The sequence below is a fragment of the Metopolophium dirhodum genome, chromosome 6 (genome assembly GCF_019925205.1).
Source record: "Metopolophium dirhodum isolate CAU chromosome 6, ASM1992520v1, whole genome shotgun sequence".
Lineage (NCBI taxonomy): Eukaryota > Metazoa > Arthropoda > Insecta > Hemiptera > Aphididae > Metopolophium > Metopolophium dirhodum.
This window is the reverse complement of record NC_083565.1, coordinates 11619770-11636911: the sequence shown is the minus strand read 5'-3', so window position 1 is coordinate 11636911 and position 17142 is coordinate 11619770. Positions and strand designations below refer to the sequence as shown.

The 17142-nt window shown below is 30.7% G+C and overlaps 1 protein-coding gene across 1 annotated transcript; it reads right to left on the bottom strand.

The window, feature by feature from the left end:
• Positions 1-250: 250 nt before the first annotated feature.
• LOC132946496 (leucine-rich repeat-containing protein 15-like) lies at positions 251-17047 on the bottom strand. The gene is made up of 5 exons (XM_061016517.1): positions 16521-17047; positions 12166-12360; positions 8283-9035; positions 6890-7458; positions 251-1105 (listed from the first exon to the last, which is right to left on the bottom strand). The coding sequence occupies exons 1-5, from the start codon at positions 16524-16526 to the stop codon at positions 586-588; spliced, it is 2043 nt and encodes a 680-aa protein (XP_060872500.1). The 5' UTR covers positions 16527-17047; the 3' UTR covers positions 251-585.
• Positions 17048-17142: the final 95 nt, after the last annotated feature.

Below are 17142 nucleotides of genomic sequence, written 5' to 3'. Positions count from 1 at the left end.
GATATCTAATGTCTTTATATGCGGTCGATGCCAGATAACGTGATAAGCATAAGAGATGTTGTCGATTTTGTTTTATAATGCGATAGATAGGTGATCGCGTTTTCAGATATAATTTCGTAATACAATATTGAATCATAATACTATAATAGGTACTTAATACAATGACTTAATAAAATGTATAATTATCTAATATAAACATATTTTTTAAATGCTCACAACTTTTTTTATGTGAAAAAAAAACTGTATAAACTAATGGTTAAAATTAAATATTATTATTTTTTATTTTATTTTCATATTGTTTGATTTCTTTCAAACCAATATTTATATAATATAAAGAAAAATGCACATTAATCACTTACCTATATAAATTGAGATTATAAAATCATGAGTGGGTATAATATTATGTTATATAATCTTAATGTCGTACAATAATTATTTGTAACGGGGAAATGTACAAAACGCAACGGGTGATCGAAGTCTCGATATCGTGTGTACGTGTGTCGGAAGATGGTACGGGGGAGGTAGATGTCTTGGGAAGTTTTGGCGGGGAGGTGGGAGGTGATGGGAAATATTGACCTAGATGGGTCAAAGCTCGGTGACGTGTAACCCAGGTGGCGGCGGCAGTAGCCAGTAGACGCCACTGTAGACGCCACCCGCGGCCGGCGGGGCAGCGGCGGCCGCCACGTCCGCCTCGTCCGTCTGCGTGCAGCTGTGCCGCTTGTTCCGGCGCGGTTCCGGCGGCGGCTTGGGCAACATGACCGCCTCGTCGTACGACGGCAGTTGCGACATCTTGCGCGCCGATTCTGCCGCGGCCGCGTACTCGTCAAAGTACTCGTCGGGGCCGGCCGTCCCCGCGCCACCGCCGGACCGGTCGGGGTTGCCGTACTCGTCCAACTGCCGCCGCCGGCGCATCATCTGCCGGGTTTTCATGTTCTCGTGGACGGCCACGAATATGGCCATCAGCCCGGACACGCACAGTATGAGTATGACGCCGATGGCCATCGAGAAGTTCTTCCGGTTGTCCCGGGCGTACGCGGGGCTGTTGACGCACGCCACGTGCCACAGCATTCCGGTTACGTTGTCAGGGCTCAGACAGCTGGGCGCCCTGAAAAACCAAGCAAAACAATATTGTCAGACATCGTTCGGTTCTATCGTGTTCCCGGGTACGGTGTTTCCGTGAGGTGTTCAACCGGATTCACTGCGGGGCAAAACCGGATTCACAGCTACGTCGTGTGCCGTGTCGCGCGACGGCGCGGTAACCATATCGGGCTACGACTGGTAACCATATTGGTTTTAAAGTTGAGCTATAGTCAATTCTTGGTATACTAGGTTGCAACTTGGTTATTGCATAATACCAAAAAAGCGATGTCCAATCACAATGCGATTTGATCGATACGACACGGCACATACAACGTAGCTGCGATTGCACCTTTGTGGCGTGGTATTTGTTGATCGTGAATACCAGGGTATCTGCAGCCTCCTGACCTATAGCGTGGCCTGAGATAGCGGTGGTTAGTAAGGCCAGCAATGGTCCAGCGCTTACCGCACATATGGTGGATGTTTCAGATGCTATAACTAAACTACGTGGACGAGTTTGCGACGCGTGGTATACCTACTACCAGTACCCCGGTTCTGATACCCTTTTCCATTGTACTCAACGGGTCACATGTTAAGTGCACGGAGAGTGGGTTTAGCCATTAATAAGCGTGCAGGAAGGAGAGCTAATCGTCGGGCACGAAAAACCCAGTGACTTTGGCAAAATGTTCACTTTCGGATGCCTATAATGATTTATTGTACCTACCTATACTATAATAAAGCCAGCCTAGCGGGTGTCCCACATTTTTTTTAAACCTCTTGGTATTTACAAACGAAAAATAATATGCCTATAACATAACATATCTCGAAAATGCTTAACTTTGAGGATCAATAAATTTACTAATATTTTCCAAATTATCAGCCACCTTTTAAAGAATAACATAAATCATAGGGGGCCAACCCACAATTTTTCTAATGTAATAAAATGTATTATTCCTTCATCTGCTCTTCAATATTATTTTTCATTATATTGTGCGGCTCGCGGCTCTCTTATCGTTGGCCACCACTGTTATAAATCTACCGTCTTTATCTTTAAATATTTCACATTTTCATTTGCTGATACCATTCATATAACATATATTTTGTTTATATTAGTTTCGTTGTTCATTAAATTTAGTAAATAAACTTCTAATTCGCGGTATTTTCCTCGACCTATATTACCAGTGAATAAATGAAAAAGGTGAACGAGTGGGTATCGCATGTGCTGTACAGTGGTTGTCGAGTATGTCTTTGTAATGGATGTGTTAGATTTGAATCAATGATAAATCATTGCATACGAAAAACGATTCTGAGCGGGGACGGCGTGTCATCCTAGTATAAATGGTATCTTGCCCAGCCCTGCATATATGTATAGATAAATAATCAAATTTAATAATTAAAAACCTCTGAATATCATATACCTATTGTACAAAGTTAAAATCAAACGTTTATTAAATATTATTGATTCTGGTCGGTGAACTGTTTTGTTGATAAACCTGGAAAAACTTATTGGAAATATTCTTTTTTAATTTCAAGTGTTTACGGTTATTAGTTTTTGTATCGCACAAAATAAATAAAATCGATTTTTTTTTAAAAATAGGTTTTGAATAAAACCTTCTATTATTCCTTAGTTTTAGATTCTGAGTGGAACGATGAATGTATTGATTTCACAATGGTGTGCGTTTTATTTTATTTTTTATTTGTGTGACTGTCATTAGCTTTTAGGACAGTAAAAATGCTTAGATTTTCTTCAGCAGTATCTTTTCTGATAGGAAATAAATCTAGTTGGTACTTTGGGGAGTCAAAAGTAAAAATTTCCCAAAAGTTTTCAAAAACGCCGTGAAAAACAAAAGAAAATTTAAAGAAAAACGGGATTTTTTACGCAAAATCTGTTTTTGAGAAAATCGATTTTGGTTTTTGGTGTAACTCTAAAAAAAATAAACATGAAATTTTCACTGGTTGTTTATATTTACATTTTCTATACACGATAAAATTTTAAAAATATTTTTATGTGTTTTGAACTGTTTAGGAACATTTTCAGTTTCTAATTTTATTAGTATTTCTTTCTATGGATGTCAATAAAACTTTATTTGTTGGGTAAAAAAGCTTGACAATTAATACATGGCTCCTACTATATTGTTACAATGATATTTGAAAATAGGATTTAAAATTTAAAACAAGGCTCCACGTAAATAGGTTATATATAAATTACTTTGTTCACAATATCATCAAATATACTTAGTAATATACTTAGTAGGTCATACGCGGTTTGACCGTCTTCGCTCAGAATCGTTTTTCTTATACAATGATATTATATCATTGAATTCAAATTTAACACCATCCATTACAGTGACCCACAGTACAGCAGAGCGAAATTCACTTTTTTTTTTTAGTTTTTCTGACGCTTTTAAAAACTACTAAGAATTTTAAATGTTGGCCTCCCGAATGCATTAACTAGATTCACTTTTCTATCAGAAAGACGCTGATGTCGAAAATCGGAGTAACCCAAATGGTAATGACAGAAAAAAACCAGACACATCATTGTCGCTACGCTCATAATTTAAATTATATTGAATTATTCAAACTGTTATTAAATTATGAAAATTAATATTTATTTTTAAAATAAAACTAAGGAAGTCCAAATTATTTTCAATAGTTGAACATTCAATATTTATACATTTATAAATTAGTTATCATGCTGAATATAAGCTTTAAACATGAAAATATTAGTTTATGTTTGGAAAATACGAGTTTCTGAGATACTTGTTATTGTTTAATTTTAAAATATGTTTGAAAAATATTATTTAAATAAAAATATATAATAGTTAGTGTATGACTGGTACAGTGATTCCTTTTGCATATCTTATAACTTTTAAGTATTTTGGTGTATTTGAATACAAATATTTATTGTATTTCACAATAATATATTGCTTTGATTAATTTTGTTAGCTTGAGTAGTTCAAAGACATCCTATTCAGGATGCGATGCATTCACTCGCAAAAGTACGTTACAGAGTAATGGTCGTGACAATTTTCAGTTGAATGGAATTTGATAGATACAAAGTACTGTGTTGGATATGAAAACTAAGAAAGCAGAAACTGAAAGTGATATAAATATATAATGCTTCAACAAAAGTCTATCGGCGGCCAATAACTAGATTTGATTGGTGTCAAATCGATATTGCTAGAGATAAAATACTCGACTTATAAAAAACTTTTTTCAAAGAAAATAACTACTATGATTTGGGACTTTTGATATTCTATATCTTTATAATAAAACTTACGAGTAATAATAATAAACCGCCAAACAAGTATACCTAGGTACAACCTACCTACTATTATAATATAATCATTATTATTTTTATTATTTTATTGTAATAAACGTTATTAGACATTTGAGTGTTATATTTCAGCTAGTTTTAAAAAAGGATTATCGCAATCTTATGATTTAGAGAATCTTGTAAATATAAGAAAAATATTTATTTTTCATAGTAAAAAATTATATATTTAACAAAAAATGTAATTAAATGTTACCTCAGTTGTCTAAATATACTTATATCTACTTATAAGATTACATACTAATTTGTATGTCCACATATTATTTAATTACCTATTGATTTTTTTAGGATTCAAACCTAGTTGGTATTAAATAAGTAGTTATTAGTTTGTTTATGGAATGGTATGCTGTGTCATAAAGTTACCCATTTTTGGACCGCTTACATCTTTAATCTGTTAATAAAGCTGTCATGCATAATATTATAATCATTATTTTATTATTTTATTGTGAATATATTATACTAGTGGACATTGAATTTTTCTGCTTGTAAATATTATGCTTATAAGTATTCATTATGTGATAAAGATCTAATAGAATCAATAGAAGTAGTAGCTTGTAGTTTATTTTACATTTTCACATAATATAATAACATTATGGTGTATACTATGTATTAAAGTGAATGCGAATAGGCAACCAAACTTGCAAGAATTGTTCATAACAAATGATAATATTATATGTACATAAAGTGTTAAGTAAGTAATAACAACACCATTGTTTTAGTTGATTATTGTATTGTATTTTTTTTTTTTTAAAGTTGAATTAAATATAAATCATTAGGTATGTGTTGAATACTTAAAACCGCAGATATAGATAATAAACTAGATTGCTAACTAATGATATAAGCCGTCACCGAAAAAATGTCATGTCGGTTGTGGGCTATGTATAGTGTTATTACCTGATAAACACAATTTATCATTGTATTATATCTATATTTATTTAATTAACTTATTCATGTTGGAACACCTTATTTATACTATACATAATTTATACATAATTAATAATTATTAGTTATACTCTTATTTAAATTGATCAAAATACTTCATATGACTGTCATATTTATTTGTACACAGATTTTAAAGGAGTTTTTCTCCGTATATTAATAGCATATAAATATATCTATTATCTGTGTATTATTATCACGATAAAAATTGATAAAATACCATAGCCCACAACCTATAATATGTTGAAAAGTGGCGTTATCCGTCCCGCTTGTTAGTGTATAGACATAGTATGTATTATATATTAAAATTCAAATTATACAATTTAAATGTGCCCCCCCCCTCTATCAAAATATCGAAGATCCGCCACTAGTCAGAAGCACAAACTCTAATAATTAATATTTTAAACTAAAATATCGTTGAAAACTGGGGGGCTTGGTCTCCATAGAACCCCCTAATTGTGCCTATGGTGTAGTGTAAGTAGTGGAATTTTATCTTAATTATAGTTTTACGATGTACTTACATAGATCCAGAGCATGTAAGTCCATGCACTAAAAATTGCATAAATTAACATTTAGCATGCATTCATGCAGTGAACATTGGAAAAATATGCACTAAAAATTTCAGAAACATGCATTTATATGCACTAACAGTTTTAATTTATGCACTAAAAATATGCATAGTGTAAAAAGTATTTACAGATCAACATTTGGTTGTCGGTTGAAAAAAATCAGCACCAAATTCCCATACAAAATGTTTTAAACGGCCTGCAACCGTTTGTTTTTCTTTCGGCAATGTTTAAGGTGAAAAATGAATAATTTTGTTTATTGTATATGGTATACACTATACCTAATACCTACCTAATACAAAAACACGAAATCTAACGGACAAACGTATACGAGTTAAGAGGACGCTACTCCGCATGCGTTGTCTCCGTTTTACCAATTTTAAACGGGGGTGCTATACAAAGTTAGAAAATATAATATGTAAAAAAAAGTATAAAACTTTAAATAAATTAGAAAGAAAATTTTAGAAAATGGTTTTGTCACAAACATGTTTCAAGAGAAAAATGTTTGTTCAGAAAATATAAAGTAATACAATTATTGTCATTGGAATTATTGAGTGAAATAATATTAAATATTAAACGCGTAAATTATCAGACAAGTATTACATTCGAAAATATATTAAAATTAAAGTTTTTAACCGGAAAAGTTTTTTGTACAAACCGTAATTAATTTGATAATATACCTAGTTACTGAAACAAACCTGCCCTCCCCCTCCCCTCCTAGTTGCGCCTATGAGTAGTTAGCAATCTAGTTTACTATGTATATCTGTGCTTAAAACTAATCTGATATTTTCTGGGATCTAAAATATTGTTTATTATTATTGATAGTTTATTCGTCTACTTTTAACTGTTTATTTTTTCAACGTTTTCAGCAGACAAATTACTATGCATTTCTCACCATAAAAGTATTAAATCATTTTATTATATTTTTATGTATAGCATCATTGCAGGTTAATTACTTGAGAACAACTCATACCTTTCAACTGGAGAATGCTTGGTAGTTCTATTGGCCAGTACGGCCATGTACGCGAAATCAGCACTGTAACAGTCACACATCCATGGGTTGTCATCCAAGTAAACGTATTTCAGCTTAGTGCATTTATTGAACGTGCCATTTTTCAACGTCACTAAACGGTTCCCAGTTAACCTTATTTCTGTAAGATTGGGTGAGTTGACAAACTCGTACGATATCAGGTGCGATATCCGACAATAGCTGAGATCTAAAAACCACATGTGTGATGAGTTGAAACTACCGGGTAGTAACATTTGTAATGGGTTGTTGGATAAGATGAGCTCGCCAAATTTCTCTAGTTGAACGAATGCCCCGTTCGGAATCGAATGGACCCAACAGTGATCGAGGTTCAGTCGGCGGAGAGAGTTCGATTTCAGTCGTCCAATTTGAGAGACGAAGTTGTACGAAAGGTTCATCGATTCCAGTGACGGAAGTGTAGCCATAACAGATTCCCATGAGATTTCTATGATAAAATTTATAGACAAGTCCAAAAACATAAGCGATGACATGCCGTAAAATGCTAACGGGTCCACCTGAATCATAAAAGGAATACAAATTTTATTGTTACTACTCCATCATACTTCATGTACCTATAGGTTTACAATGTCATTGGATATGCTACTGTCATCATTATAAGCAGTTGTTTTCCAGTCATTTGATTTTGATTTACAACGGTTCGGGGACCACCTTTCATAAATACATTTATTTGACACCTTGGTGAAAATGGTTACCCCGCATTCTTTCATTAAAAGTTGATATTGTTCAAGTTGATTGATCCTATCGATCAAGGTGACATTTAAAATTTCAGAGCATAAATAACAACTATAGGTATACACATAATATAGAAACGAATTTATTCTTACTTCATGAAACGAGACATCACTATTATTCAGTAATTCGAGCAATTTAAAAGTTATTCGAGTGGATATTTGTTCTAACAACAATTCACCTGGCATGGCATGTTTTTAAAAAGTAAAAATATTCGTGCATATATTGCACCTAGGCTATATGAATTATTCATAATATAATAAATTAAAATGTAGTTAAATTGCTCATAAAGTTATTTATTTTTAAATGAGTTATTTTTATAGAGTTGTTTATAGAAATTAATTTTTTGAATAAAGCGAGTATTATAATATAATAACATACCTCCTAATAGATTATTAATATTATTACATTTTATAAAAATAAATAAAATGTGGCAAATTCTAATAATAGTATAACGTGTTACGTTTGTATTTAAAAATTCAATGTTTAATATTATTGTAACGAGAAGTGTACATTAAAAACGTTTTTCATAATCAATTTAAGTATTATATTAATTTTCAATTGAAAAACTGTTGAAAATGATACGTACAGTTTCCACGTGGTTTTCAGATATATCCAAATTGATCAGTTTTGTGCTATTGGCGAATTGATAAGCTATAAGTCTTTTAATTCGGTTGCCGTTCATAAATACAGTTCGAAGATCAAGCATACCATACAAATTCGGTATGCGCACTGAACACTGCGAAATGTCAAGCGTTACGAGTGAAGTGGATTGTATTGTATTGTCGATAAACAGCTGATCGTTTAGGCTGACGTCCAATAGTTCGAGATTTGTAAATCCACTCAGAGCATCGTCGCTGAGATAGACGAGGATACAGCCACGTATGTTCAACGTGGTTATTGAGTCCGACCACAGTCCATCCAATCGTTTTAATGGGTTATTCGACAAGTTTAAGTATTTCAGCTTTTTGAGTCCACTGAGTATAATTGGTCCAATCAATGAGACGATTTGACATTGACTAACGTCTAACACTTCTAGCGATTCACTGATCAATATAGTGTTATTGTCTCGACCAAGATCAACCAAAGGGTTGTTCGATAAATTTAGAAACTTGATTTGCTTGTTATAGTTGAACAATTCACTTGGATTTATATCAGCGATGTCCGTAATGGAGTTATTGCTCAATATCAGATATTCAAGATTCCATAAGTTTTCTAGAGCAATCTTCTCGATATTTTGGATGTTGTTCATGGATAGATTGAGTTTCTTGCATTTAGTCATGTATGATACTTCGAGTGGAATAAAGTTCAATGACATGTTTGAAAAGTCTACATTTACTAACTGAAACAAAAAAAAATTAAACTTATTGTACTATATATTATTATTTATTATAGAAACGTATTGAACAAAAATAAATAAAAAAGACTGAGCAAAAGAAAATTTTCTAGGTGTCACTTACAAAAGTATATTGTTGCAAAAGAAATATCAATAATAAGTTATTTTCAGAATATTTTTTTTAATGTCAGCAGTATTTTAAGTAGGAAGATAAGTTACATAGTTACATATTATTAACAAAGATTGAAAAGTTCTTAATACATTTATGTAGTTTTAAATTTTAATAACCGAAATAGGTAGCTGTTTAAAATATACAAAACAACAAAACACGACCGATACAATAATATTATAAGAAAATTACTAAATATTAAAATAAATGAACGAAATATATTAAATACAATGATGGTATTAAGAGTTGAAATTCAAATTTTTGTCTAAATATAATATAATATAATAATATTTACCTATTACACATTTTGCATTTACGTATTTTCTTAGCAACACATTTTAGTAACCCGTCAAATTGATGTGTAAAATGGATAATAAAAATAATAATAATATTAATAGTACCTAAACTTAATATAATAAATTTGAGTATAAGAATCATAGATATGCTCTTAATTCAAATGCCAAAATTAATATCAGTATGAAGCGTCAAGTGCTTGAAAACTAATAACGTGATATGAACATAAACTATAATTATTTACTACTTTAAGTACTTAAAAATTATAAAATTAATTAATTTACCTTGTCACATTAATTTATGACTTTACACCCACGAGACAAATACATAGGTAGGTATGTCTTTTAAATTAAGAAATAAATACATTTAATCAGATTGTTTTTAACTCATAAAATGTATGGTGATGCATGGTTGTATCATGTTATGTTTAAAAGTTTGATTTACTGTTACATTAATTAAAAATAATTAAAATTGATTCATATACATACATTGCTTCTATGAGAATCTAAAACTAGCTGATAAGTACGTAAAGAATATATTTTTATTGGGTTTAAAATGCTTTTTAATGTTTTAGTTTTAATCAAAATATAACAATATGTTTTAAAATAGATAAAAAAGATTAATAATTTATTTATTTTTAAAATTAAAAATTATCTTGATATGCTTAAAAAATTTAAAATGAGATTTGAAATGAATACATAATTCTATATTTTATATATTTATCAAGAAAATAGTTCATGCACTTATTAAAGTTCTCAGTTATATTTTAATAGTATTATTAAATACAATTTATATAGGGTTCTGATAATGTTATGATATAGTCTAATCTCTTATCAGTTATCAAGAATGAAATTTCAAAGCTATATGTTTCGACCTTGAGATGAATCTTTGCGGAACAAACTGGGACAATATTTTCCATTAATTAAATACTTCTAATCGATAGACATCTTAAGTCAAAAATAATAGATTCAAAATAAAATGTATCCAAATTCAAAAAAGGTGGATAAGTGGATGTCGCTCTGCAGTACAGTAAGTTACAAGTGTGTCACTGTAGTAATGGATGGTGTTAAATTTGAATTCGATGATATAATATCATTGTATAAGAAAAACGATTCTGAACGAAAACGGTCAGTCAGCCTATGATATTGCCAAGTATATTTGATGATATTATTGTGAATAAGGTAATTTATATATAACCTATTTACGTGGAGCCTTGTTTTAAATCTCCAATCCTTAGCCATAAAAGTTAAACATTTTATACATTTTTAACTACAAAATAATTAATAAATTATAAATTTGATAAATGTTGTCAAAATTTGAACTTTAAATGCTTATAAAAAAAAATTGTGCCTATGTATTTTTAATATTTTTAAACTGCTATTAGAACGATATATCAGGAGCCTTATATTCAATTTTCACGCTTATTTACCCAACAAATAAAATTTTATTGATATTTATAGAAAAAAAAACTAAAAAAATTGAAAACTGACAATGTCCGTAAACAGCTCAAAAAGAGTCAAAATATTTTCAACATTTTATGATGTATAGAAAATGCTAATATGAACATTCAGTGAAATTTTCAAGTATCTACAGTCATTCGTTTTTTAATTATAATAAAATAAGAAAATTGTTACATGAGAAATCGAGTGAATATCAAAAGTTGTAAAAATATAAATTTCAGACGCTCATAAAAATTTAATTTAAGTTTCTTGTAGACATTTTTTTTTTGATAAAGGTAGACAAACTTATGAGTAATCTTATATTACATTTGCATAGCTTAGATTTAAAAAGAAAAATTTTTATGAATTCTCAACTCAAAATAATTTGCTAATTTTCGTGATTTTTCCGTATTTTGTCAAAATTTGAACTTTAAATGCTTATAAATAAAAATTGTGAATAAGGATTTTTAATTTTTTTCATCTACCTTTGAAACAATAACTCAGAAGTCTTTTATTACATTTTCAAGCTTTTTTACTCAACAGATAAAATTTTATTTATATTTATAGAAAAAAAAACTAAAAAAATTGAAAACTGACAATGTCCGTAAACAGCTCAAAAAGAGTCAAAATATTTTAAAAATTTTATGGTGTATAGAAAATGCTAATATAAACATTCAGTCAACATTTCATGTCCCTACGGTCATTTGTTTTAGAGTTACACCAAAAACCAAAATCGATTTTCTCGAAAACAGATTTTGCGTAAAAATTCCCGTTTTTCCTTAATTTTTCTTTTGTTTTTCACGTCACATTTGAAAACTACTGGGAAATTTTTACTTTTGACCCCCCAAAGTACCAACTAGATTCACTTTCCTATCAGAAAAGTTACTATTGAAGAAAATCCAAGCACTTTTACCTAAAAGGTGATGACAGACACAAAAATAAAAAAAAAAATAAAAAAAAAATAAAAAAATAAATAAAAAAATAAAAAAAAAAACACACATCATTGTAGAATAAATACATTCATCGCTTCGCTCAGAATCTAAAAACACACATCATTGTAAAATCAATACATTCATCGCTTCGCTCAGAATCTAAAATAATGACTGTTGTCAAAATCTTCTTAAGTCTTAAATAGACAAAATGCTTTATTTCATTTTACTGATAAATCGAGAACAAATATAATATACATGACAACGTTTGTAGATTAATTAATTAAGTTGAGATTAGTGATTACTTGAGGATCCATATCATAATTTAGGACATCGGTGATGTTGGCACCAGAACAGAGCATTTCGATAGAAGAACAAACAGCACATTGTTTGGGACATATTGCTTTAGGAGTAAGCAGATTATCGAGTAGTTCTGGGTTTATTGTCTTCACCAAACAAAGCAGTACCATCGCCAATCCTATCTTCACTGAAAAACCAACCTGAAACGTAAAATGTACACATCTAAAATTCTCTGAATATTATAATTTATTATTCGATGCGTAATTAACCGTAACACTTTTAAATTTTTTACGCAATTGTATCACTCCAACATTCAAAACAACGGGACCATTCCATCCGTGAAACCCGGTTTTGGACTTGGATTAAAGCCAGTTATGATATGTTACAACGTTAATTAAAACAATTATAATTTTTTCAAAAAATATTTTTAAATGGCAGTAAAAGAGTAATACAACAATTATTATTGTTTGTTATGATATCACAAAGATTAATGTTCGTAATTTTGTTATATTTGAAAAATTTAGTGTTATAAACTTATTAACATTCATTACCTAGTCATTATCATCCTCAAATGTAATTCAAATATTTGTATCCATTTGTAAATAATAAATAGTTTTTGTAAGTTTTATTTGAGCATAAATTGAGTTTAAATAAAATGATTTGAACATAACAAATATTTTATACCGTTAATTTTTATGTAAAAATAAAATGAAAACTACACTTTAGTTATAATTATTTTTAGAATGAAATTTTTATCGCTTTAAAGCTTAATATAATAACCCACTAGATCCTCTCCTTGTAAAACAATGACATACCCAATGCGCGAAAAACATACCACATGTGAAGTAATCATGTGAGATTTTTAATATATTTTTATGTTATTTTTTTTTATTGTTATTTACTTTTTAGTCTTTTTTTTACATTTATGAATATGAAACAATACAAAGCCAAACAAGCCAAGTATAATTAATAGGTTGATGTTTAATAAAACATTTGAATGAATTCGGAATGTGATGAAAAAAAGAAAACAATTATATTTTATAAATTATAAGTTAGAAATGTTGAAGTTCTGTGATAAAATTGTGAAAAGGAATAGTAGCTAAAAGTATTTTTATATTTCATAAAAGTTTAATGATAATATACAGCAGACGTACGTAAATGTATTTTTTTCAGGCTACCTATGCGTTAACATAAATATCCGAATCGACCGAATCGAGTACCTGATTGATATTATATGTGCGTGGAAGTAATTGGGACGTTCAGTGTCGCTCAATGGTCAAGAAGGACAAGGACCGGAAAAAGAAAATATGGAAATATTGATTGCAGTTTAGTTGATTCAACTTTACAGTAGGTGCCCACTTTTGATTCATCATTAAAATATAACGTCTTATTGTGAGTTACAAAAATTACATTTTGCAAAATTGAAAATACTTTTCAAAAGTGATTAATATATTCAACTATAATATCCAGATGTCATTAATATTTGCTCTATTCGTTTCTTATTTAACAATGAAGAGTATTTATAAAAAAAAAAATAAATATAATCTTGGCTACTTTACCAGTCGTGTATACAATAGGTACAATAATATAGTTTTTTTTTTCAGATAAATAAATACGTGTTGTACAACAGAGGATACGGTTATTGTAAACAGTATTGTTATATTTTTTTTTCTAACTAATGAAAATGTATATTTACGTTATCAATTTAACAAGCAAAAATAGCCTTTGATAATTTTTTAGTGCATACATTAATCTACGATGTGACATTGTATAGTCGGTTTTAGACATATTCGTTGTAAATTACCTAGGTATTTATATATAACAATTGCATGGAATTTAGATTGATCAACAAAAACGCTTCAACGTAATGTATGCTCTGTAATTTGTATTTTTTAGATTATACAGAGAAGATCAAACAAAATATTATAATTAATTTTGTTTTCGATATTCCCAGTAAAAAAAAATATTTATCGGGGATGAATGTAACGAGTAAAATACTTTTCTCGTTTCCATTATTTTGTTAAATGTATACAGATTGTATTATTGCAGTTTCATTTATTGTTTTTAATTTTTAACTCTATAGCAGTACAAGTAGGTATTTATATTGTTTTTTTACACCATAGCAAAATTATTTATTATTAATATTATTTGTATTATTATATATTATTTTAATGTTTGATTTCAAATTAGAAATATTTAAAATAAATAGGTCAAAATGTTTATTTTAATTTTAATGTTAGGCATACATTTTAACATTTGTTTAATATTATAAAATGCAACAATTGTCATCTCGTTTAATTGTCTCGTTTAAGTTTTTAATATTATTAGCTTCAAAACATAATATACTAGTAACTGAATCGATATCACCTTGAAATGTATAAATGGTTCTGATAAAGTAAATAATTACATTTTAATAATAGAGGTACCTACATGTATAATTATAAATATTGTAAATAGCTTTATTTATTTATTTATTTGATTGCAATTATATCAGTTGGAACTACTATCATATTGTGCATAAGTCGAGCCACACCAAAATCAAAACGAATAAAATTAACTTCACTATTCACGTAGGTAGGAATATATATTTAAAATTCAACTTCAAAAATTGTATTATATGTATACGTACCATCATACATGTGTACTATATTGAGCAATGCCGACACGAGTTGAATACTAAATATCAAGAGAATCGAATAAACCGAAGATTTAAAAAGACTAATATTTACACAGTATGGCTCGTTATCACGCGGTTGGTTTTTTTTTAAACAGCAAGTTTATCTTTATTGTGTTTACTGTTTAGCATAGGTACTCATGAATTACAGTGTTCGACTGACAACTGAAAATGGCATCGTACCAGAGGCCATTCAAATAGCATAGACGCAACATCGATGATTAAACGAGTGAAATGTATGATATTTTTATAATTTTAATGATTTATTTTATTTTCAATCGATTAGGAATTAGGATTGATAGTATAATGAAATTGAGGTAAGTACTCGTATTAGTTAAAACATTTTAAAACTGTACTACTACGGTAGTAACAAAATATGATATTCCGCAGTTGACCCAGTATAGATAGATTAATATAATTTCAGTCTATTTAAATCGTTATTATAAATACATTCCAACTAATTATTACTCATGGTTTATATATAATATATTATATTGTATGGTCGTTGCTACATTTTGTATTCAAATACAATTTTAATTTTCCTAACATTATATCTAAAATATATATTTTGTATTTATTCATTGTGTTGTTCAGCTACAATATTTTGTTATTAACAAGTTACGTAAGTCTACATTAATTGCGTCAATTATAATAATATTAAAAAAAATAATATTGTATAATTATTTAAAATTTATCTACAATGAGATTATTTCTAGGTTTTACACTTATTAAAAAGGTCCATCTAGAATGTGTCTGAATGGGTAATTAAAATTAACATTACATTTGAATGATTATAACACGTATAATTAATAATAGACAATCGTCCGATTTGAATTTAACGATTAAACCTGAAATATACTTTTGATGAACAAAAAAAAAATAACCAATGCAACAAACTGTTTACAGTCTCATTATTGGAAATTGATTTTTAGTAATCAGTATCAAACAAGTTGAAATTCTTCAAAAATGGGCTTAATTTAGAAAAATGTCCTGCTGACAACGAGTCTTATTATTACGTTTATAAAACGATCAATAAAAAATTTACCACGGATTGGCTTATCGTAAACACAAATTGTAGTAATCGGTTGTTAATGCATTTACGTCATACAATAATATTTAAATATTTTACTCATATTATTATACGATAAAACTGTTTTTTTTTTTTTTAATTTTAATCGGCGACAACGTTGATGCAACAACGCTTCGATACGGGCGAGATATGTTATTTCGTCTTAATAGACAGTAGTTATGTTATCTGACGAAGTTGTGAAAAAAAAAGCGACAACGCATTATTATTAGATATCATATTGCCTCTATTCGTGGTCGTTGCCCCGAACGAATAATAAAAACGATGAAATTCGCCGTACGGTCGAAGGGGGTGAAACAAATCGAGCACGCGTGCTAAATATATAAATATTATACGGTTTGTCGTGGGCGTATTATTGGCGTGTTTTGTGCGGAGGTATACGAACCATGCGACGGTATCGTATTATTATTATGGTTTTGAAAAAATTCATAATTTTTTTATTCGTCCGTGATAAATTATCCAGCGCGTGGGCGGGTTTGGCCGTGTAGTATATATTATAACCACAGTGGACTCTAGACAGGTGGGTGGTGGGGCGTGGCGGGTAGCAACGGCGAAGGGTCGTCCGCCGTGCAGAACGATCGGCTGCGGCGGTCCGTTACCTCCATGGTCGAAAATCCCGATGCGGTCCGGAGAACGATGCGTTCGGCCGACGTGGTGTCCGCGGCAAGAGGTGATGGCGGTCAGTGCGACTGGACGACGACGACGACGACGAGACGGTGCAGCGCAGATGAAGACGTTTGCCGGCGCACGTTCAGTGCACGACGATAGACGGCGGCGGTGCACGGGGACCCGAGTACGAAATATAACATCGTTCGCATGCACACGGCAAACCGGAAACGGTAAGAGACGAAAAACGAAAAACCGGGAAAACAAAACGGCCGGTCGTATGATATTTCGACGACGTGTCGTATAAGCCACGCGCAGCTGGGCAGGACTGCGTTCCCTCGTTCACCACGCGACAGAGTTGCACCGCTCGGTCGGAGGAGTGTGTCACCAATCCGTCGGCAGATAAGACTGGAAGTTTCGTGAAGTGCGCTCGGTCCAACCAGTGAATGACACCGTCTAATTGCTGCTCGGCGAGAACTGATTAAGGAAATCGTACGTAACTCACTTGGCTGCGCTTGTAGGGATAATGACACGATAGCCGCCGAGCGTGATAAGGATGCCCCGTCTAACGCCAACTCCGTTTCATAATAATATTGTCGTTTCTCTTCCTCCCGC